Genomic DNA, 24,919 nt, shown 5'->3' on the forward strand with positions numbered 1-24,919 from the left:
GTGAAGTCTCTCCAAAAAGGTTAACACCAGAATTAGCCAGGGAAGGGCTGAAATAAAGACTCCAGTAAGCCATGATCTATATTTGTAACAGTTGGAAATTTAAAAACAGACTTCTAAATAATTCTTCAGTCAAAAAGAAATCAAAATTGATATTGCAGATTATTTTTAAATTAACAACGTAATATTTGTTTTTGTTTTGTTTTTTTTTGTTTTGTTTTTTTTTTTTTTTTGTTTCCCAGCTCTTTCACCATCAGTAGTTTTTATTATTGGTCCTTCTTGGAGATTTTGTATTTTAAAACATTTTGTCTACCAGTACATTTTCTCACATACATACTTAGACAAAAGCACACATCTGCTTTGATTCTGATCAGCAAAGATAATGAACTTATTTATCTGCCCAAGTCACTATAATTTGCATTGGATATTTAAAAACAAAGTATTTATTATTAGCTTCTGAAGCTTTAATGTAGATATGACTTTTTTTTTTTGTAGATATGATTTCTGATAGGCCTTTACAAATACTGAAAGTAGCTTCCAGGCCCACTTCTTTTAAGGATCTTTGGAGATTCATAAGACCTACCAGTTTGAAGACTGTAAGTTACAATCCAATGAGGATGAAAATTCAGTGACTTCCCCAAAATACTTAACACTAAATTATAAGTCCTGATTACTATTTACTTTTTCACAAAATGCTCCATAGAGTTTTAAAAAGACACAAAAAGCATTTTTGTATTTAGATAAGCCTTTTAAAATATAAAATAAGACCACAAAGCAGTGTGACGGGTTTTCTTCTGTCACTTGTAAACTCTAGAGAAGGGAATCCTCAGAACACTGGAAGTGCTGTGGAAATAATCTTCATTTACAATCAGGATAAACTGCATTCAGCCAGGAGTCAATGGGTCTTGGTTCTAGCTGCCATCCTGTACGATGTGATCCTGAACAAGTCTCTCAACTTCTGGAAGCCCCACCACAGGATGAAAGGGGCTTGAAGATCCCTTCCAGCTGTTCCTGTGTAATGCGATGAGATCGGACTAATGTTCCAACCTGTTTGGGGTCAGGGAGATGTTAGAACCTGAATTGAACAGAAGTACTTTTTAAATTCCTGCTTCTTTTTTGAGTCCTAAATTTTTTTTTTTTCATATTCTTCCATGCACTGAAATATATTTTCCTACTTAACAGGCTCTTCACTAATAGCAATTAAAAAAGCTTCTCAAGGATGTATTTCTCATAACTTGCTTTTATTTCTTCTCGACTTGTTGCTTTAATTTCTCCAAGATCTCTTCAGCAGTTGTGGATGCTAATAGCTTCACCACTTTTTCACGAGATTTACCACCCTTATCCAAAACCACATCACTCTTCCTGAGCTCCAGGACCTTGGAAAGGTACCGACAGAGCTCGGCATTAGCCTCTCCTTCTGATGCGGGAGCTGCGATGGCCACGCTCACGGCTTCTGCTGTCACATCTGTCACAGCGTTTTGTTTGGACCCTGGCTTGGCGCGGATGGCTATGGTGACACCACCTCTGGGATCCACCGTCACAGGGCCTAAGGAAGGAGGTGGTCTCTCTGGCTCCGGGCTCTTCCCCTTGTTCGTCGCACCAGCCTTCTTGGGCATCTCGGCGCCCAAGGGGAGCCCCGCGGAGGCTCTGGCCCCGCGTCCCGGCACGAGCCGCCTCAGCCCGCGGCCTAGCCGCAGCATCCCCGCGGGGGAGCCGGGCGGCGGCGGGGCGGCGCCGGAAGAGCCCTCTGCGCCTGCCACAACGTAATATTTGATATCAAAGCCTATGCAATGAAGCCATTTCAAGATACATTTATATATTTAGATGCAAACAGAAAACATAAAAGATTGAAAATAAATTAAGCAGTCAACCCATAAAGCTCGCTCAAAAAGCCAAAAAAAATCATAAGAATGTGAGAGAGTGCAGAAATAACATAGAGAAGACATGAAAGATTTGATCAATGAAACCAAAAGCTCACCAAAAATACCAATAAAACAGAGAAATCTTAGGCAAGCCTGATTTAAAAAGAGAAAAGAAAACTAAACACAAGCAATACAAAAAAAAAAATACAGAGGAAAATAAAAGTTACAAATGAAGTCCATATATAATCTCTTTTAAACAAAACTGAGAATTGAAATGACATGAACGATACATTCTGTGGGTAGGATTCAAAGATCTGTTACTATGTGAAAAGTTCAGTAATTTTTATATTCAAATTCTCTTGATTACACTTTGGTTACCTCTTCTCCATTGGATCTCCCAATTTCTGAAAGAGGTGTGTTGAATTCTCCCACAATGGTATGGTTTGTCAATTTCTTATTACTAACTCTTCTTGTTCTGTATATATTGATGCTTGCCTGTCCTCTATTGAAAGGCTATTGTCTTTTTGATACGTTAAAACTATACTATAATAATACAAAATATTTCTCTCTTCTCCCATTAAGGTCTTCAAATTCAATTTATGTGCCTTGGAAAATTCTACTTATGCTCCTCTTACTTCGTTTTTACTCTTTTTTTTTTTTTTTTATGATAGTCACAGAGAGAGAGAGAGAGGCAGAGACACAGGCAGAGGGAGAAGCAGGCTCCATGCACCGGAAGCCCGACGTGGGATTCGATCCCGGATCTCCAGGATCGCGCCCTGGGCCAAAGGCAGGTGCCTTTGACTGATAAAAGACCGCTGCGCCACCCAGGGATCCCCGTTTTTACTCTTTTTAGGTCATCATAATGTATGAGTGGATCTCAGTAAGCAAACTATAAAACTGCCTCAACCTGTGATTTCTGACAGGTTGAACCTATTCAATCTTATTTTCAGTTTCCTATTTACCATGATTTCTTCTTTTTTATTTCATGATTTTCATTGCATCAATGTTCTTAATTATCTTACAGTGGTCATTAAATAAGTTATACACTTTCTTCCCACATTTTTTTTAAAGATTTTATTTATCTGAGAGAGACAAAGAGAGAGTACAGAGGGAGAGGGAGAAGCAGACTCCCTGCTGAGGAGGAAGCCTGACATGAGTCTGGATCCCAGGTGATCCCAGCCATTGCCTGAGCTGAAGGCAGACTCTTAACCAACTAAGCCACCTAGGCACCCTCTTCCCACTGTTTACATGAAATAATCTGGAGTTTTCATTAAGAAAAATTTTTAAACATTAAGTCTCTGTCTTGTACAGATTCCTAATAGCATTAAACTTAACAAATAAATATCAGCTAATCAGATTTATCTATCAATGTTACTGATCTTTTGCACACATTTTATTTAATCCTATCCTGTCTTACATTCTGGGTTTTTCATTTTTTGCACAATGCCAACAAAATAGGATAAACTGTAAACTTTGAATCCTCGTATGTTTGAAAATGCTCTTCTTTTGCCCTCAAACTAAAATGCAAAATTTCCGACATGAAAGAATTGTCTCCCATCCTTTACCTTGCTTGACACTCAGTGCAGTCTTCCAACTATAGGTATCTAGTCTTTCCTCATTGCAGGGAAATTTCTTCTTTTAATTCTCTAATTCTTAAACTCTTCTCCTTTGTGACTATGCTTTCTTTCTAAATCTCTATTAGATACAATTAAAAAATTAATATCAGGTATCCATCCATGTTTCTTAACTTTCCTTTTACATTTTCCATCTCTTTGGCCCATATTTGGGAATATCTATTGTGTCTGACTCTGTCTTCTTGATCACAGAATAATAGGCAGTTTTATCTGTTTAATCTTTGAATTAAATTTCTCTATTCAGGTAATCAGAGATTTCTAAGAAAACAATGTTTATCTTTGGCTTGCTTGCTTCCTTTTCCTCCTTACTACATTTAAAAAAAATTGTTTTAGTACAGTATACCTGAAGAAAAAAATGAATGAAACCTATATATGCGATTTTACCAGGCAAACTTAAATGACAGTGCCAACATGCCGGAAACTCCTGGATGCTCTGTGCAGCTCCTTTCCTCCCCACTCGGGAAACAGTATCATGACTTTTATGATAATCACTTCCATGTCTTTCCTTAGTTTTTTTTTGTGTCTTTGCATTTTTTACTTAACAGACTTTATTTTTTGGAGCACTTCTGCATTTACAGAGAGTTCTCATATACTCCACATACAGCTTCCCCTATTATATAATAGCTTGTATTCATGAGTACTTTTGTCACAAGTGATGAACCAATTCTGACAATTATTCACTAAGTTTCATAGTTTATATTTGGGTTTACTCTTGGTTTTGTGCATTTTATGGATTTTAACATGTGTGATATCATATTCCACCATTACAGTGTCAGGTTTCATTGCCCTAAAAATCCCCCATGTTCCACTTATTCATCCCTCCATCCCTCTCCTGAATCCTAGCAACCCCTCATCTTTTTACTGTCTCTGTAATTTTGTGGGTGGCTCAGCAGTTTATCACCGCCTTCGGCCGATAAACTGGCCAGGACATGATCCTGGAGTCCCGGGATCAAGTCCCACGTCGGGCTCCCTGCATGGAACCTGTTTCTCCCTCTGCCTGTGTCTCTGCCTCTCTCTCTGTGTCTCTCATGAATAAATAAATAAAATCTAAAAAAAAAAAAAAATTGTCTATTCCAGAATGTCACATAGCTGATCTTCATACTGGCTTAAAAATATTATGATCAGGTTGTAAGGTACTCATCCTCTCCAAAATAAAACTATGGAGACTTTCCCCCTGAAATAAATTTGCAGATCAATTTTGTGAGAACTGATACCTACAATAACACTTCCAATCAATGGACATGATACAACTCTCAATTTTATTTAGGTCTTCTTTAATTCATTTTAGTCTCATTTCATATAATGATTTTGTATCCAGGAAACTTGCTAACCTCTTCTATTAGTTGAATAAATTTTTGTAATTTCCTTTAATAATTTTTCTGTAAGTTCCTTTAGATTTTTGATATATAAATATATATCAATAAATATTTGATATATCAATATATAAAATATACATCTGCACAATAGCAAAAAAATATATCATCTGCACAATAGCAATTTTATTTCTTGCTTTCAAAAGTTTACTTGTTTTATTCATTTATTTTTCTGCTGATACAGCACTTCAAGTACAAAACAAAATAGGAGCAATGGTAATTAAACATGGTATTTGTTAATAGGTTTTTCAGGATGTCTTTTATCAGTCTAAGGAAATTCTCTTATGGTTGTTTTCAATAAATGCTTTTTCTGTATCTATTGAAATGATTATATATTTTTGCTTTTTAATATCATAATGCATTAAATTACATTAATAGACTTTGTAATAGTGAACCAAGCTTACATTTAATACTATAAACTCTATATATTAATGTTGCTTGTAAACTGCTGGATTCTGTTTTCCAGCATTTGTTTAGGACTTCTAATCTACATTTGTGAATGAACCTAAACTATGTTTATGCAATTATACTCCCCTTGTCGAGCTTCATTATCAAGTTTATATATACTTCATAAAATGAGTTGCTGGTTCCTCTTTTCTACTCTCTGAGAGTTTGTGTAGAATAGGAATTGAAGATAAAACTCCCTGAACCCGAAGATCTTATGTTTTTTTTAAATTTGGGGCAATTTTATTTTTTAATTAATTTTTAAAAGTAATCTCTATACCCATCGCAGGGCTTGAACTTATGACCCAGAGATCAATTATTGCATACTCTACAGACTTAGCCAACCAGGTGCCCCCTGGAGATTTCTTTGAGGAAAGAATTTTTACTACTTTTTCTTTTACTTCTGAAAGGAATAATCCTTTCCAGCTTAATGCAGGGAGGTCACCATATTACACACTTTCTATCTTGTGTGGTCCCAAGAGGCTGTCAAAAGTTCAGGAGATCCCTGGGTGGCTCAGTGGTTTAGTGCCTGCCTTTGGCCCAAGGCGTGATCATGGAGTCCCAGGATCAAGTCCCACATCGGGCTCCCTGCATGGAGCCTGCTTCTCCCTCTGCCTGTGTCTCTGCCTCTCTCTCTCTCTCTCTCTCTCTTTCGGGCTCCCTGCATGGAGCCTGCTTCTCTCTCTGCCTCTGTCTCTGCCTCTCTCTCTCTCTCTCTCTCTCTCTCTCTCTCTGTGTCTCTCATGAATAAATAAATAAAATCTTAAAAAAAAAAATCGAAGTTCAAATTGTCTGAACTAACAAGTGGCTTCAAGGCAAAGGCAGCTTAAGTGGTTGGCCTATCTCTCTGGACTCTCAACTTCCCTGGATTTGGCTCAGTAATTCCTTAATACTCTTACCAAGCACTTGGGAACTACAGAACATTTTATATGGTATATATACAAAAAAGCAGCATTTTTAGTAGTGTCCAACTGAAGGGTTGATATGAATAACCAGTCTCCTATATTCCTAAAACCAGGAATGACTATTACTTTGCAAATTTTTCTCCTAGTCCACTTATTATTTGTATTTGCTAGAGAATGGCTATTCTATTTGTTTACTGTTATCTTCTATTTGATATAACTGGTTTTCTACAAACATTTTATGACTCTTGACTGTTCATGTTTTTGAATAAAGGACAGGTTGATTACTATGGATAACTTGCATGGGTTTTTTTCTCTGTAAGTTTGTTTCCCAATAAAGTGACTACATGCTCTGTGTAAGTGGGTGGAGCAGATGAATTACTTTGTTCAAAAAGCAGTACGAGAGAACTTCACTGATCATACTATTGTCTCTTTACATAGATGGTAAGGTTGGCCAAAGGAAATGGGTAAACAGCTGGCTGGCTAAGATTTTTGGAAAGTAGATCTCTAAATAATTTCTTTTATGATTTCTCCTAGGCCCATTTCTGATCATTGTATTTGTTAACTCTAAACTTGGAGTGTTCCTAGATTCCATTTGGAAGAATATCTACTACTTTGACAATACCTCCCTCTACCTTATTTAATGTAATATTTTCTTGTCTCGGGTTCAGTCAATTTTCTGATTTTGTATGTTTTCTAAGTTCAAGGAAATCTTTCAAAACTTCTGGCCAACAGATGGTACTTTGTAGAATTTCATTTTTTATTTTGTTTTTCTCTATGTTATTTGGTTAGAAAATCTAGAAGACACTAGAGAGTAGAAGAGTGTACTCAGTATACACTTTAACTCAAAAAAAAAAAAAAACCTTAAAATATGTGAGGGAAATGGGTATGGACATGGCATGGGTGTGTATAAAACCATATCCCAATACACACTCTTCTCTACATCCACATAACAAACTAAAATGTCCAATATTTAATATCTATAAAACATGAGGTTTTAGCCATATAGTATTACATTGTTCCATAATTTCAAATCTTAAAAATTAACTTTAAAGTATTATCAGATAATCTGTTTATATGATTAACAACTATATTAGCAGATCTATTATTGGATTATTCCCAATATAAACTCTCCTTATTAGCATATTACATTTCAATATACTGCTAAATTTAATATACTGCTAAATTCCAAGCAAGGTGAATCATGTAAGATCTCTATCATGTTTTGAAGTCAGCATTGAGAATACCATACATACTAATACTTGAAAAATTGTACCTTTCAAAATATTTCCAATTTATGCAATGACTAATAATTCAATCAGATAAATAATAGTTTTAAATGTAACATAGAAAGCTAGAAAGATACATAGATTTTTGATAAATAAGTAATAACCATCCAGATATAGTATTTATTTTTGAGAACTGTTTTGGTGTTTGGGTTGCTCTTATTTTGGTTTGCTTTGCTGGGTAATATAAGACAATAAACAGTGTCATGAAATAGAATTAACATCTATGGTATCAAATACTCTGTCTCATAATAAATAAAATGATTGTAAATGTATGTGATGCTGAGTTATGTTTTAATAGCCTTGTTGAGATATAATTCCCATACAACTCACCCACTGAAGTATATAATTTAATAGTTGTTAGTATATTCACAGACATGTGCAAACATAACCACAGTCAATTTTAGAACATTTTATTCCCTCAAAAAGAAAATGCATGTCATTTAAACTATACCCCTAGCTACTTTCAGCCTGAAGCAACTACTAATCTACTTTCTGCCTCTACAGACTGATACTGAACTATTGGGAAGAAAAAGAGTATTTTGTTATTATTCTTCAATTCAAAAGAATATACACAATACATCTAAAAGAAAGGCTCAATTAAGAGTAATTTTCTCCATAGATATACATTTTAATCAGCATACTTAGAAAGTATCCTGCTCTTACTGACATCAACTACAACTGCATAATGAAGAAGAGAGGACAGTTTCCAACTGAGTAGATCTGTTACATTCTCAAATGTTTATATAAGTCACAGAGAAAAAGGTAAGAACCATTGCTTTACAAAGAAGAGACTGCTTGCAAGAAATCCAAGTTTTCTAAGAGAAAAACAGCTTTTCTCAGGAAAATAATAAAATTGATGAAATCACCAACATGGACAGATAATAAACCAAATCAAGCACCCTTCTCCATAGAATAGAATATTTGTCAATAAATATGATTGGGGAAAAAGCTTTCCTCAAAATATTACCAGAAAAAAACATAAAACACCAGTTATAGGACTTAGAAAGTATATAAAATACTTCACAAAAACACATGAAAGCAAATAATTGAGAAAAATACATATATTCCTAGTGAAAAATACCAGATGCTGAAGTATGTCAACTAACGCCATTTTAATTTCCAGATTTACTAACTAGTAACACTATAATTCAACTAGAGGAAGGGGTGTTGTAAGTGGTGAAAGGGATGTGACAAAGTGATTCTCAAATTAATCTGGAAGAGTAAAAAAAAATCGTAAATGGTTAGCATATACTAAAAAGAGGATTTTAAAGAATGTACATATCCTGTAAGAAACTACACCATACTATACCAATTATAGTAATCAAAACAATGTTGTATTGGTTCAAAGCAGAGAGAAAGAAGGAAAGGAAGGGTGGGAATCATAGAGCCTAGCAACAGAGCTTAGTATTCATAAAATATATCACTTTATGATAAAGGTAGCCTCCAAAATATGTTGGGAAGAAAGAGATGTTATAGACTAAATATTATGCCTCACCCCCACCCACCCAAATTCATATGTTATAGTCCTAGCCACGAGTATAGCTATATCTGGAGATGGAACTTAGAGAGATATTTAAGGTCAAATGAGGAAGGGCCCTGATCTGATGGAATCGGTAATCTTATAAAAGGAGTAGGAGACACTAGTATGCACACTGAGAAAAGGCCATATGAGGACATGCTGAGAACACAGCCATCTGCATATCATGAAGAGTTCTCACTCGAAACCAACCACGCTGGCACTCTGATCTCAGATTTCCAACCTCCAGAACTGTGAGAAAATAAATTTCTGTTGTTTAAGTACCATCTATGACATTTCGTTATGGCAATCTGAGCTGAATAAAATAAGAGATTAACACAATAATGTTACTGGAAGTAATGAACCTTTTTTTTAAAAAAAAAAAAAATTAGAGATAGAATCCAAGAAGCACTTGGGTGGCTCAGGTGGGTAAGCACTATCTCTTGGTTTAAGCTCAGGTCATGATTTCAGGGTCATAAGATCAAGCCCCATGGCATGCTCCACGGTCAGCGAGGAGTCTACTTAAGAGTCTCTCTCTCTGCCCTTCCCCTCACTCATGTGTGTATGCATGCATTCATTCTCTCTCTCAAATAAATAAATAAAATCTTTTTTTAAAAAAAGAATTCAACCTCACTCCCCATACTAAAACTTTATATATATATAAAAGTAACCATACAGAAATACAAAAAATAAATATAGACAAATAATTATATATTCTTTGGAATAAGGAAGACATAAATTTTAAGTTAAAAATCAATATATTTACAAAAAATTTTAAACTTCTGTAAAGCTACGAAAAGCAAAGCAAAGCTAGAGACACACAAATCTAAGAAAAAATATTTGCAACTTATATATCAGAGATTAACATTCCGATTAAAGGCTAGCATCCATGATTTGTTAATATGTAATAAAATATTTTAAACTATTAAAATATAAAGGCAATGCATATGAACAGGAAACTTTGAGAAGATATACAAATAAATAAAAATGTCTGAAGAGAATTTCAGTATCAGTATTAATCAAAGAAAAACATGTTAAATTAAGATATAATTTCTGAAGATTAGGAATGATTTTTTTGTTTTTAAACATAATTGTGAAGTAAAAGGGATAGGGAAATGGGCATTCTAAAAGACAATGCTCAGAGGGTTAAATGATACAATATTTTTGCAAAGCAAATTACAATATGCACCCACAGCCTAAGAAATGTACATATCCTTTAACACAGTAATCTCACATCTAAGAATTTATTCTAGATGCATTCAATTATGCAAGAATATTTTTATAAAAATATTCATGGCAGGGATGCCTGGGTAGTTCAGTCAGTTAACTGTCTGCCTTCTGCTCAGGTCATGATCCCAGGGTCCTGGGATCGAGCCCTGCTTTGGATTCCCTGCTCAGTGGAAACCCTGCTTCTCCTTCTCACTCTGTCTGCTGCTCCCCCTGCTTGTGCTCTCTCTCAAATAAATAAATAAAATCTTTAAAATAAAATTTACTGCAATGTTTATAGTAGCTTAAAAAAAGGCCCAAAACCTTTTTTTAAAAGTGGATTATTTTAAATGATACATTCCAACAATGGAATACTATGCAAGTATATATTAAAATTAACACAGATTGATTAGACACTAAGTGAAAAACATAGCTTGTTTCTATTTAAAATACATATTGTATATTGTATTTTTATACGCACAAAAAAAGAATCTTTACATTTACATACAAGAAAGTTAATAATAATCATGCCAGGGACCATGGCCAAAATTTGTTGCTACTCAATATTTTCTATCTTAGAATAAATATATTACCTTTATAAAATAAATATTTACATATAAAAACATACCATATTGAGGAAGAAGGTAAGACATTTTAAAAATTATCCTAAAACCAGATACACTGTTGCAAAAAAAATGAGATCCTTAATCATTCTTTAATAAAAATAAATAACAAGTGGTAGTGTATACATAAATGTATTAAAAAAAAAAGTCAAGCCATAACATAGTTATGAGACTTTTTTTTAGTCTCAGAATAGACAGGAACTTTTAAAAACAATTTTAAATTCGCCAGACTTTACTATGACAAAAGAATAAAATGGTAAAAATGTCAGATGAGTCCTAGGTCACATGTAAAATTTTAAAATAAGATAGATATATATGGGGACACCTGGGTTGCCCAGTCAGTTAAACATCTGCTTCGGGCTCAATTAAGGATCTCAGGGTCATGAGACAGAACCCCACATCAGACTCCCTGCTTAGCAGGGACTCTGCTTCTCCCTCTCTCTCTGCCCCTCCCCTCAGCTCTCACACACTCTTTCCCTCAAATAAATAAATAAAACCTTAAAAAAAAAAAGATAGATATATAAATAGGCAAACAGTTAACATTTCTAAATACCAAAAATGAAGCCATAAATAAAAATAAAAGGAGAAAAACATTTGCAATGCATTCAATGACATATCCTCTTTGGTTTCAAATTCATATATTAACCAAACTATACCTTACCACCTGGATGGCACAAAGGCAAAGTAATCATAACCAAAGGCAACTGATGATCTCTCCACTCCAAACCATCAAAGGGAAAGAAATCATAAACCTAGGCATTACCTTGATATGCTTTTATCCTTATCTTTTATATCTAATCCATCAGAAAATACAATTAATCTTACCTCCTAAAAATCTCTCCAAATTCACCCACATCTCTCCATATCTACTATCACCCCTTGGTCCAGCTACCATCATCTCTTGCCTGATATTAGACTAGTCTAATTGTTCCACTCACAACCTTTCTTATCCCTCATCCATAATTTAGCTAGAATGGAAATCTGATCTTCTCACTACAATTTACCCTATCCCCACACTGAACACATATACACTCCATTTAACCCAGGGCTTAAATCATCAAATAGGTCTTAAATAATATGACATCTATCTACTTTTTTATTTTTACTTCATACCATGCCTAGTTTTATATATTCCATGTTCTACCCACTCTGAACATTTTTCAATTCCTTAAAAGAGCTACAGTCCCATCAATTACAGATTTTACACATAGTATGTACTCTGGAACACTTGATGATGAAGAGATAAGAAAGCTGAAGGATCATGGATAACTTAAGTTTCTCCCTGGCACAAATAGATGGATAGTAGAGCCGTTTACTGAAATTTCTAAATGCTAAATTATCTTCTATTACTGAGTCCTCACTATCATTCCTTAAACAGTTCAGATAAAAAAGTAACCCCAAAGCCCTTGTACTACTATTTCTTATACCTACAATTCCCTTTTAATTTAACAGTGACTCTTTGATATTCTGATTCTAAAAATGCCACTTCTGATCAACCAATCAAAAGTAGGCACCCTGTTGTCTTAATCTATCACTGTTTTAATTGCATTGTATTATCACTATCTGATATGCTTATTTGTCTGTTCATTGGGAACCTCCCCAATCAAAATACAACTTTCTGAGATCAAAGACTTCATCCATCTTGTTCACTGTTATATTCCCATTGTCAACATGTACATAATAAGTGTTCAAGAAATATTGAATAAAATTCAGAGCCAACATTATCTATCTGAAATAAAGTGAGCTATAATGAAAAATTCATGTTTTGACAAAATATACCAAAATTATGGAAACTCATAATTAAGTAACTTATTGATACGCTGTAAGCTTTTTCTTTGTTTTTTTTTTTTCAAAAAAATAATAAAACTGTAAACTCCAAACCAGTTTGAACTGGCATTATAGAAAGCAATATAGAGTAGTGGCTGAGAATATGGATTCTGGGAGTCACATGTCTGGATTCAAACACAAGCTGTACCACTTACTGTGTAACATTAGGCTGGTTACTTCTCTGAGGTTCAGTTCCCCAGACCATAAGGTAAATATAATAATAATATCTACCTTATGAAATATATATGAAGTAGACATAACAAGCCTGACATAGAGGATTCCAATAAATGTTAGCTGTTTGGTTTTGTTTGTTTTTTTTAATTGCAGAGAGCATCAAAAAAAGTGAGTTCAGTGTTAGAAAGGATGGCAATTTGAAGTGGCTACTTCCATATGTCTTTGAAAAAGCTCCAAGTATGTAATTCCACATAATACATATTTGATTATTTTAAAGCAGGACAACATTGGCCAGTGTATCAATAATAACTGAGAACTTCTCATGGGCTTCTTACATACCGAGTGGGTGCGTAGGGCCGCGATGGTTTTTGAAAGTGCCATTTCCCAAAGTTCATCAATGTAGGCTCTGTTTACTAAGCCCTGGGTTGTATGTAAAATGTGATCTTCAACCACAAAAAAGCTAAGATTGAGGAAAAAAGAAAGCACAGCTGTCAGAAATTACAGTTTGACTACTATCTTCAGAGTCTGACAAACACTAATAGCTGCCATCAAATTCAAAGTTAACAGCTTTTTTTTTTTTTTTTTTAAAGAAAGCTACTTGGTGTCTTAAACAAAAATCACATTTCTTGGACTTAGAATTTTGTCTAAACACTTTATAGAAATCAGAGTCACATTTCTATTAAATGTTAATCATACTGGTCAGCAATTCCAAAGGGAAGAAAGTGTTTTCAGGTAAAGGAGGCTAATTGCATTGTATTAAAAACACCAGGCCATTAAGACATTTAAAAAAAAAAAAATTGGTTTTAAGAGAGAATGAAGCTGAAATACACATTTTTGTAAGAGCCCAACGTACAAAATATCAAAATGATTCCCTTTATATGGACTTCCTCATTACAGGACTGAAAAGGTATCGTACAAAGGCCAAAAAAAATGCAAACTTATTTTTTTAACACCTTGCTATAGCTTTATTGTTGTGCATTTAAGGAGTATCTTCAGCTATCTTGGTTAAGTGTTCATACTAAATAATTCTTTAAATAAGGAATTCTTAAGATATAATCATAACTATCACATTAAAAAAATCTAAATCTGAAATAAAAAAGAGATTTCATGGGACAATCCAACTCATTACTCTTTCTTTTAACTGCAAAGTCATTATTTTGCAATGAGAATATACTGCCTATATTTGAGGTGTTTATTTGGGAAATGCAATTCCATATTAGTTTGTATACTCTAGATGATGGTGGCAAACTATATAGCCCATGGGACGAATCTGGCCCACTGCCTATTTTTATAAATATTGTTTTATTGGAACATGGCCACATTCTCTCGTTTCTGTATTGTCTATAGCTGCTTTTACACTGCAACAAGAGAGCCAAATACTTGTGACAGAAATTGTATGGCCCGTAAAGCCTAAAATAGGTTACTATTTGGCCCTTTTAGAAAAAGGTTGCCAACTTTTGCTAATTATTTGGTTCCCTCTTACCAAGAATGGAGAAATAAACACCAAGTATAATAAAATCACAATTCAGACTTTTTCTCCCTTTATTCATCAAAACTACTCTCCAGCAATATAATGCTGAAACCAATAAAACACTCCTTTAAAATTATTAGAAAGTCAAAACTAGACCTTAAGAATTAAAATAAAAAATGAAAAATAATTTCCCAAGGAAAACTTATTTTTCCAAGTCTCATGAATCCAGGTATCCAAAGTGTATAAATTTAAATACATACATACACACAAACACACACATATATACCTACCCTACAATTTGATTAAAATACTTCCTGTAGCCATCTAAAGTTTCATGCTACAACAAAACAAAGAAGAAAAAAAGTTATTCTACTTTGATACATTAAGACAAAGTTAAAATCAGTTCCTTAACTTCTTAAGGCTCAGTTCCCAAGACTCGAAGGTGAATATAACAATAGAACACTACCTTACAGGGTTATAATGAGGATGAAATGAGATAATTCACACCCAGTACTTAAAACAATGCCTGACACATAGCAATCAACAGATGTTAGTTGCTATTTTCTTCCTGTCCCATCCACCAAAAATGATCTCAGAGCAACATTTAAAAAAAAAAAAATAGGGGCACCTGGGTGGCTCAGTTGGTTAAGCATCTGCCTTGGGTTCAGGTCATGATCTCAGGGTCCTGGGATAAAACCCCCACAGGACTCCCTGCTAAGTGGGGGAATCTGATTCTCCCTCTTCCTCTGTGCTTCCCCCCACCCCACCCCACTCACTCTCTCTCCCTCAAATAAATAGAAATCTTTTAAATAAACAAATAAATAAATAATAGTACATATGAAAGATAATGAATAGATGCCAAAGAAGAAAAGTGAAAAATTGAGAAAAGTTAAGTTGGTGATCCTACCATGTTAGATGGAGGCTGGAGCACCAAACGGGCCTGTTTTCGCCTCTGTTTTCGGTAGTAGTTCTCAAATGTTTCACGGGCACCCTGTAAAATAAACAAAAGGAAACGAGTTGACACAATTTGATCAATTATTCTAGTATTTCAGGGGAAAAGAGAAGCTCCCGCATCTAGATTTGAGGCAACCACACATTTCTCAAAATCTGCTATTTTGACAATGATAATAATCACAGAAAAAAATAAAAATGACTATTACCATTTATTGAAACTTACTGACAAACCCCATAAGAATGGATACAAAAGAGTCTTAAAAGGACACTACCAGAACTCAACCACCAGCACACCAAAGCTGGTTGCTGAATCAACTATCACAAATTCAACAGAATGAAGACAAACCAACATTCTCATAAGAGCAGTTGAGAAAATATGCCTTAAAAACCTCACAGAACATTCCAGAAGAAAAATGTTCAGAATGAAAACCAGTCTCAAATGAATCATGAGCAAAGGGCCAGAAGGAGGCAGGAAAAAGGCAGAAGCAGAGAACAGTAAATGTCTTCCCAGCTAGTATATAATCTAGCACAGGATTAACACTGAAAAAGAAGAAACAAAGCCCGGAACATTCTTAGTGCACAGTTTCTTACTTTGAAAGGTGCTCTAGAGAACAAGAGCTGGCTCATGAGTCTATAAATGGGTTGAACAACATCCTCTCAAAATTCATGCCCTTCCTGGGATGCCATAATGGGACCTTGTTAAGAAATCGTGTCACTCCAGATGTACTTAAGATGCATTCACACTAGAGTAGGGTGACCCTTAATCCAATATAAGTGATGTCCTTAAAAGAAAAAGAGAAAAGACACAGAGATAGATACACAGGGAGAACATTCTGAGACAACCCTGGCAGAGATGGAAGCCATGCAGCTGAAGCCAAGGATGCCAAGGACTGCTGGCCACCACCAGAAGCTGGGGAGAGGCAAGGAAGGATGCCACCCAGAGTCTCAGAGAGACAATGGCCTTCTGATGCCTGATTTTGGATTTCTAGTCTCCAAACCTGGGACAGAATAAATTTCTGCTGTGTAAGCCACCCAACCTGGACACTTTGTTACAGCAGCCCTAGAAACTAATAAAACTTAAAGCTTTTAAAACACAATGCCCTACTATGACTAAATTCTACTCTTAATCCAAGACTTTTCTAAATATATAAAAGTAGAAATGGAGAGACAGCATGTACGGTGGTTAAGAGCACTGATTTTGCGATCAGATGACTATGATTTCATTCAAACTGTGAATCTGCTCCTTTTAGCTGCCTAAGTCACCTGACCAGCTGTATAACTTTTCATTAATTTAGCTTCCACCATTTAACGATTCGGTTTTCACTGACAGATGTGCTATGGTGTTCTCTTCTGTAGATATGTCACCCTCATCATTGTCATGAAGATTCAGATGAGTTATAAAGTTTTTTAGAACAGTGGAACAGTGTCTGATAAATAATCACCACTGTGCATGTGCTTATTATTTTAAAAACTGAGATGAAATCAATGATGGAAATGAAAGCCCTGCCCATGCAAAAAAGTATAAACTCTACCCAATACCCAAGTTCAGTTTCCTTCATCTTGCCAAAAGTCTAAAGAATCTTATTCAACATGACTTCTCTGTTAGATCCCTAAACTGGAAAAATTGATTTAAATCACAGTAACTCCATAGCGTAAGCTCAGGGGTTGGCAAACATTTCCTCTAAAGGGCAGGATAGTAAATATTTTAGGCTTGGTGAGCCATATGGTCTCCGTTGCAACTACTCACCTCTGCTGCTGAAATGCAAAAGCAGCCACAGACAGTACATAAATGAGTGTGGCTGTGTTCCAATAAAATGTTAGTTGTGGAAACTGAAATTAGAATTTCATATCATTTTCATCATCATGAAATAGTCATCTTTTTATTTGTTACCAACCACTTAAAAATGTAAAAGCCATTCTGAGTTCACAGGTCACCTAGAAACAAGCAGCAGGGAGGATGTGGTCCATGGTTTGTTGACCCCTCGTGTAGCTTAAAAACAAATTTAAAATGCTAAAGTGATTATAACTGTAGGCACCTGAGTTTTTCCTGCTATAAAATGAAATCAAACATTAAGACAGCTATTTTAAGGCTTTCTTATTTCTTACTCCATAAGTTAATGAGGTAGCAAATGCTTCTATTTAAGAAATAAGAAGTGGAAACTGCCTGTTGGTTTGTTAAAGTTATTCCCCACTTGTCACCATTTCACAGCATCGTGGTATTATTAAATGTCAATTACATTCTGTACACACTGAAGGGCTTTTCATTTTAAATTTAACAGCCCTAAAGGCCCTTTATTATTTTTGTGTGACATTACACATTCAACATGCTTTGGAGCCAAGATACACTTTAGCTGAGAATTTAGGGAAAGTTTTCTCTCGAATTAGACCATTGTATAATAATTTAATAATTTGTTGAAAAATATAGAAAATATACAAGATGAAATTCTATATATAAACCTATCATAGACCTCTACTTGGTTCTAAACTAGATATGGTTTTGCCTTTCAAATATCCATTCAATAAAATAAAAACATAAGAAAAGACCAATTTATCTAATAATTCTGGCTTCTCCATTACAAAAATGAGTTAGATTTTCCCTAATGGCTGCTAAATAAATTGACCTCTGAGTATTCTATTTCCTCTGCAAATTTTGTCAACCCAACACTTACAGTTAGAATTTGAAGTAGATGTCTGACCAGTCTGGCTGAGTGCCTATCTTTTCACAAACAGGTCAACAGATGAACTATAAAAGTTTGTCACTTGAGTTTCAAGCTCCTCTGATCATTAATATTAATTTTTTAAAACCCACCTCAAAAGCCAGTGGAAGTATAAGCAGATAACAATAGGCCAATGAAAAATAGTTTTAGTTTGTTTTCATTTTATGCCATTAGTATTCCTAGTCCAAAGGCTTTGTAATAATCAATCAACACACATAATATCATAGAATGACAACTCACTTTATATATATAAAGTGCTAACCATACAATAAAGAATAGTTCCTGTCATCACTGAATTTATAGTCTATGGTGGAAAACCAGCAATTAAATAAACAAATACTACAGAATCTTATAGATTGGAGTGGCTGTGTGTGTGTGTGTGTGTGTGTGTGTGTGTGTGTGTAGTGAGTGGGAGGAATGTCAGAGAAACCTTCCCAGAAAAAAAAAAGCCATTAATATTCAAAATTAAAAAGTGAGTCAGAATAAGCCATGTAAAAAAGAAAGGGAAAAATATTTCTCATAGAGATACAGAGATTCAAAGAAAAAAAGCATCATGTATCCCATGAACTGAAAGAAGTTCTTCATGGCAGGACCCTCAGAGTGTAAGAGAGAGGACTGACAAGAAATAAAGGCTAGAGGGCTTTGTAAATTTGTTAAGATATTTGGACTTCAACTCTAGAGACAATAAAAGTTTTAGACAACTGTAAGTTGCAATGTACTGAGTAGAATGAAGAAAGGGAAAATTATATATAAAAAGATCAGTCTGAACCTGACATATATCTAGGAGGTACAAGCTGATATCTGATTGGATATTGGTGATAAAGGACAGAAAAGACAGCAAGCTAACACGAAGCTTCTAACCTGGGTAACTGGTTTGATGGTAGTGTCCTTTAGTCAGTGAGAAAACATAAGGGCAGGGATATATAGTTGATTGTTATTCATGGATTCCATATTTGCAAATGTGCCTACTTGCCAAAATTTGTTTGTAACCTCAAAATCAATACTCATGCTGCTTTCATAGTCATTCATAGTCATAGTCATAGTACAAGAGTGCTGAAAATTTTGAGCTGCACTCAATGCACATATTCCTAGCTAAGGTCAAACAAGGCAACACTCTGTCTCCTTTCTTCAGTTCTCATAACATAAACAATTATCCTTTTCACAGTCATCCAGTGCCACATTCTTTTCTTTTTTTTTTTTGTGCTTTTAAAAAATTGAGATATAACTGACATATAACATTATATTATTTTCAGGTGTACAACCTAATGATTCAGTATTTACACATATTGCAAAATGATCATCACCATAAGTCTAATTTACACCTATCACCACATACTATTTCTTTCCCTTATGAAAAGAACTTTTAAGATCTACTCTCTTAGAAAATTTCAATTATCCAATAACGTATTATTAGCTACAGTCACCATGCTGTATATTTTGTCCCCAGGATTTACTTATTTTGTAAGCAAAAGACTATTCCTTTTCATCACTTTCACCCAATTCCCCCATCCGTCACTTTTGGCAACTACCAATCTATCTATGAGTTCAGTTGGGTTTTTGTTTGTTTAGATTCCATATATAGATGAGATCATACAGTATTTATCTGTGTCTGACATATTTCACTTAGTAGAATGCCCTGAAGGTCCAGCCATGTTGTCACAAATGGCAAGATTTCATTCCTTTTTATAGCTGAATAATACTCCTTTGTATATGCAGATCCCACATGTTCTTTATCCATTCATCCGTCAAGGAACATTTAGACTGTTTCTGTCTTGGCTGTTGTAAATAATGCCACAATGAACATAGGGGTGCACATATCTTTTTCAGTTAGTGTTTTCATTTCCTTCAGATAAAGACCCAGAAATTGCTGGAATATATGGTAGTTCTATTTGTAATTTTTTGAGAAACCTATTTTCCTTAGTGGCTACACCAGTTTACACTCCCATCAACAGACAACAAAGGTTCCACTTTCTCAACAACCTCACCAACACTTGTTAGTTCTTGTCTTTTTGATAACAGTCATTCTAACAACTTCGAGGTCATATCTCATTGTGGTTTTGATTTGCATATCCTTGATGATGAGTGATGTTGAGCACCTTTTCATGTACCTTTTGGCCACCTGGAGGTCTTGCATTTTTGTGTTTCCTGTTGGTGACTTTGCGATTTAAAATGGCCCCTAAACATAGTATTGAAGTTCTGTCCAGTGTTCTTAAGCTCAAGAAGACAAGATGTGCCTTACAGAAGAAACATATTTAGATAAGCTTTATTTGGGAATGAGTTATAGTGCTGTTGGCCATGAATTCAATGTTAATGAGCCAACAATATAGATTAAATAAGATATCCTTAAAGAGAAACACACATAAAACAGGGTTACGAATTGTCTGGCTGATGAAATGTTGTAGGCAGAAGGTCACTGGAACCTTACCATAGCAGCAATGATTCAGTATTCATAACTCAGTGTTTACAGTGACTTTATAAAATATAACCAACATGAGTAACAAGAACTGATTGTACTTGAGCAGACTGATGAAAATGACCTCTGTAATGAACATGTTCAGTTTGTGACTTCCAAGTGATAAGTGTTAGGGAGCAGGCCTAGCATATTTGGGTCTATAGCTCAGGTGAAAGGGCTAAGCTAAAGAGAATAGTTTTCAGAATCAAGAATCAATGGTAGAAAGATGGTAATCTAAGCCTAGGAAAATGAGATAATCTAAGGAGTATCTGTATAATTAAGTACAAAAAGACCTAGCACAAAAACCTTAAGCGACACCAACAATTAGGAATCGCCTCTTTCCTGCAATTAAAATATAACTTTAAATGTCACCTATTTAGAGAAGACTTTACCACTACTGAGTTGAAAATGGAAAGTTTTGTGGGATACCTAGGTGGCTCAGTCAGTTAAGTGGCAACCTCTTGGTTTCTTAGGGTCATGATCTCAGGTTTATGAGATCCAGCCCCAGGTTGCAGCCTTCACCCCCCACCCTCACACCCAATGTGGAACCCACCTCAGACTCCATGTTCATCTGCACTCAGTGTGGAGACAGCTTGGATTTTTTTCCCTCTTCACACCCCTCACCCCAAGCCCTGGGCTCACATGGGCTTGCTCTCTCTCTCTAAAATAAATAAATAAAATCTTTTTATTTTTAAAGGAAAGTATACCTAATACATAGCCTTCTTTTAATTCTTTGCATAGCATAAACTTCATATGACATTATGTTGTTTGTTTATTGTTTATCTCTTCTCATTAGGATGCAAGCCCCACAAGAAGAAGTTTCTTGTTTGTCTTATTTATTGTTGTGTTTCCAGCCCTTAGAGCAATGGCTAGGATAAATGTCACTCAATATACATTTGTTTGAATAAATGATTAAAAGTATTAATAAAATATTAATCAATATTTTCTTTCAAGGTTCCATTTTTATATTTTCTCTTTATCTCCTAAATAGCAATAATCACTTCTTTGTAATTATTCCTATTCATCTCATTCTGCTGTTGTTCCACCTCCATTTATTATTTTCAAGATTTTTGTTCCTGTTTCATAGAAGTTATGCCTTCTTCATGCCAAACAATTTTCTAAAATTTTCTCTTGGCTCCTGTAGAAAATCATTCCTAGAATCAATCATGTTTCCTTTGAATTTTTAGAATGATGTCCCTTATCCCATTTTATTCAGGATGTTTTTGCAGATCTCATATTTTGTTTTGTATTGTTTCATTTTCTCAATTGCTCTGTTTTGAACAATAGGAGCTCTTTTTGGACCAGTATTTTCTTCCAGGATTGTTTTGTGGTTTGCCTTGGCCCACTCACCAGTCATCTGGCTATAGATCTAATATCTTTATAGAAGCAGGAATTCATAGCAGGTTGATGCGCCCAGGTCCAAAGCTGTTTCAGAGTAAATCCACAATCTGAGTTCAGTGTCTAGCAAGCAACTGGCCTCGAAGATTTACATAAAATATGGCCGAACATTCTCCTACCACATATTGCCTAGTGTTTAATGCTCTGAACTTCTTAAGTAAATAGCAACCACAATAATATAGGGTCTTCCTATCCGTGCTCTTGTACAGCACTATTGAGTATTCTCCAGCATAGGAAAAATGTCCTGCCACCACAAGTCCCACTTTCCCCCTCACCCCACATGCTAGCAGCCTTATAAAGGAGAATCTATACAATACAGGGGTAGGCAGCCAATGTATTCATAAATTCGGGATTGTATTTTCAAGCCAGATAACACAGAGTGGAAAAGGCATAAAGGCATCTTCTGACTTTTAAGGTTTGCTCTGATTATAGCAAGCAGCAAAACACACATCAATCAATAACTAGGTTTTTCAATCCATTCATCAGCCTTATAGTTGGAGAAAATTTTATTCAAATTCAGACATTGTAATGTTAATTATAAGTCTTCTTTAACAATGGTGTTGTAAGTTTTTAGACTTTGATGCATCTAAAGAATTTTAGTAGAAGTCAAGAAAGGCTTAACAAGACTTTGCTCAATTTTTTCTGTTAAGTTTATATATATTCCATCTGAAATTTAACTGAAATGCAGGAGTTTATATTATTATAAAGAATTCTCCACAACAAATTTCTTCTCACTCACTGATGAGCAACTACATAAGAAGAGCTAAATGACCACAGAACATATTCTATTTTTACTTAATGCTAAAACAAGAGAAAGAAATATTCCCCAGGTTCTATTGACCTCTTCTTCAATTCACTGGGTGCTTCCTTTTCTAAATTCATATTTAATTTAAATATTATATCATTGATAAAATTGGAGAAGGGTGCTAATGGTCAAATGTCCAAAAGCCACTGCCAATTTCTTAAGTCTAATCGTTAATCCTAGCACTAGAATTAATCAGGAAATCACCAACTTCTCCTCTCTATGCTGAAAATAGTTGTTTAGCTGTTTCTTATTTTGGGGTTTTTGTTTTGTTTTGTCTTATCTTTTGCTTTTAGCTGTGTTTTTAATATTGTGTCTTTTTAAATTACTAATTACAAAAGTAAAATATGTAACTTTTAGAATAGCCAGACAATAAAGATAAGGCAAAGGAAGAAAATAAAAGTCATTCACAACCCCACTGCCTGGAGAGAACTACTATTTACTTTTTAGCGTCCTACCTTACAGATGTTTTTCTATCCTAAATAGATATTTCACATACTCACATATGTACATATACACCTAAATAGGATCATATTGTGCATACTTTTTTCACTCTTCATTTTGCATGCAAAAATATTTTCTCAAACATAATTTAGTATGATCCACTCTTATTGCACAATACTGTGCGAACTTTCTTTCTTCAAACACATACTATACATTGTCATCATACAAATGCTACAACTAACGTGGGCTTTCAATATATGTTTAAAAATAAAAACAGGAACATAAGTGATAACTTTGAATTTCCCATGTGTCTAGGCCTTGTCTGGATATAAACATAGGAAACACACACAGTATTGACACTCAGTGTGGGCAAATGAGTGAGACTTTTTGTTTTTGTCTGTAAAAGTGGTAAAATTTATTGCTAACAAAGCTCAAAGTCAAATTTTAGCTGCTGTCAGTTTATAAATGTACACCAGTAATCAATAAATTAGGATCATGTGATCCTTACTCTTGAGCTGGAGGTAAAGGGAAGACCACGTGAAAGACCTTTCCATGGAGTTCTTTTTTCTTCATAAAGGGTGACGATGTATACCATGCACACAGACACTCTGACTTTTTCATACAGTTACTGAGCCCCATGCCTCCAAACATTAGTGGCATCTATATGTCTAGTTTTGTGGAAGAAAAATAAAAACTTATGGTGAGATAACACTATTTCATATGGGTAATATGTCTAAACAACAGATAAAATAGGATAGCCCCATCTTCATTAAACATTGAGTGTGCTACTTGGCTAAACAGCTCTTCATCTAGTGGGCCTTCCCCGGTAGATTGATATGGGGTCTACTGAAGAGTGGGTTGAGTCCTTCCCATCCACCACAGTAACAGAAAATTAACCCTTGGATTAAGAAGCAGCAAAGGACAAGTAGACAAAGAACAAAGGAGGGAAATGGAAGGAGGGAAGCACGCACCATTGTTCTTCCGGCTTTGCCTACAGGAAGCAATATTTCCATTTGGTCTTGGGCAAAGCCTGTAATTTCACCACCCTGACTGCAGCTGGAGAACTCCCTTTCAACTGTCCCGGCATCCAAGTGAAGACAGGTTTATTCAGAGTTTTAAAAAAACCAAAAACCTGAAAGGGCCATTTTAATTTGCTTCCATGTGAAAAGGGGAGCACTTTTCATAGGGCCCCATAATGACGTTCAGCGGGATATTACACTTCGCCATATGGCTAATTTGCACAGCAGGCCCAAAGCAGGATTTTCTTTCATTAGAACTGCCCTAAAGATCAGACTACAGAAACATGTGTAAAGAACAAACCCAAGATGCCCCCTATTGCTTAAATCTAGAAACATTCGATTCCCAGATGTAAAAGCCCATTCAGAGAGTTCCCATGGCAAGGTCACTCAAGAGTCGAGGTGGTATGTGTCACAGTCCCATCCATATGTATTAGAGCTTTGAAAATGTCTAGAATTCAAAAGCCACAAAACTGTCAAAACACCTCAAAAAAATCCCCACTATATACAGAGATAGGATAATAGCTCTGGAAGATAATTTATTATTACAAAAATAAAAATAAAAATAAACCCCAAAAAACAAAAACATTACTTTCTGAATGCCTGACTTCTTGATTTCATTCATTAGCCTACAAAATAAATCTACATAAACTTTTGACCCTTTGTGAAGACAGCAAAGGCAGTCTGACGTTCTAACAGAGTCCTGTTTATTTTTAAGATGGCCCTTATAACTTATGTTTGTCTTGGCATTTCCTCCTTCTACCATATCCCAAGCCTGAGCCATAGAAAAGAACATCCCCTCCGGGAATGACAGAGTC

The 24,919-nt window shown here is 35.0% G+C and overlaps 2 protein-coding genes across 4 annotated transcripts in view; both read right to left on the reverse strand.

Annotated features, from left to right (window-relative positions):
• The window catches only part of EXOC6B (exocyst complex component 6B), a 620,952-nt gene that overhangs the window by 305,652 nt on the left and 290,381 nt on the right, over positions 1–24,919 (reverse strand). For all 3 annotated transcript variants that reach the window (XM_041757049.1, XM_041757048.1, XM_041757050.1), the window contains 3 exons: positions 15,226–15,309; positions 14,609–14,655; positions 13,187–13,307 (listed from right to left, as the gene is read on the reverse strand). In XM_041757049.1, the coding sequence (XP_041612983.1) occupies positions 13,187–13,307; positions 14,609–14,655; positions 15,226–15,309 (252 nt within the window). The remainder of the gene's footprint in view (positions 1–13,186; positions 13,308–14,608; positions 14,656–15,225; positions 15,310–24,919) is intronic.
• LOC121490928 (UPF0235 protein C15orf40 homolog) lies at positions 241–11,741 on the reverse strand. The gene is made up of 2 exons (XM_041755146.1): positions 11,672–11,741; positions 241–1,780 (listed from the first exon to the last, which is right to left on the reverse strand). Exons 1-2 carry the CDS (start codon positions 11,739–11,741, stop codon positions 1,239–1,241), a joined length of 612 nt encoding a protein of 203 aa, XP_041611080.1. The 3' UTR covers positions 241–1,238.

The sequence above is a fragment of the Vulpes lagopus genome, chromosome 5 (assembly GCF_018345385.1).
Source record: "Vulpes lagopus strain Blue_001 chromosome 5, ASM1834538v1, whole genome shotgun sequence".
Lineage (NCBI taxonomy): Eukaryota > Metazoa > Chordata > Mammalia > Carnivora > Canidae > Vulpes > Vulpes lagopus.

Bases quoted from the DNA above. Each gene is read 5' to 3' on its own strand.
- LOC121490928 (XM_041755146.1), bottom strand. From the start codon at position 11,741: ATGGTAGCTGGACCAAGGGGTGATAGTAGATATGGAGAGATGTGGGTG. The intron at 1,781-11,671 runs GTAAGATTAATT...TTCATTGCATAG, and splicing joins TTTGGAGAGATTTTTAGGAG to GCTTTGATATCAAATATTAC.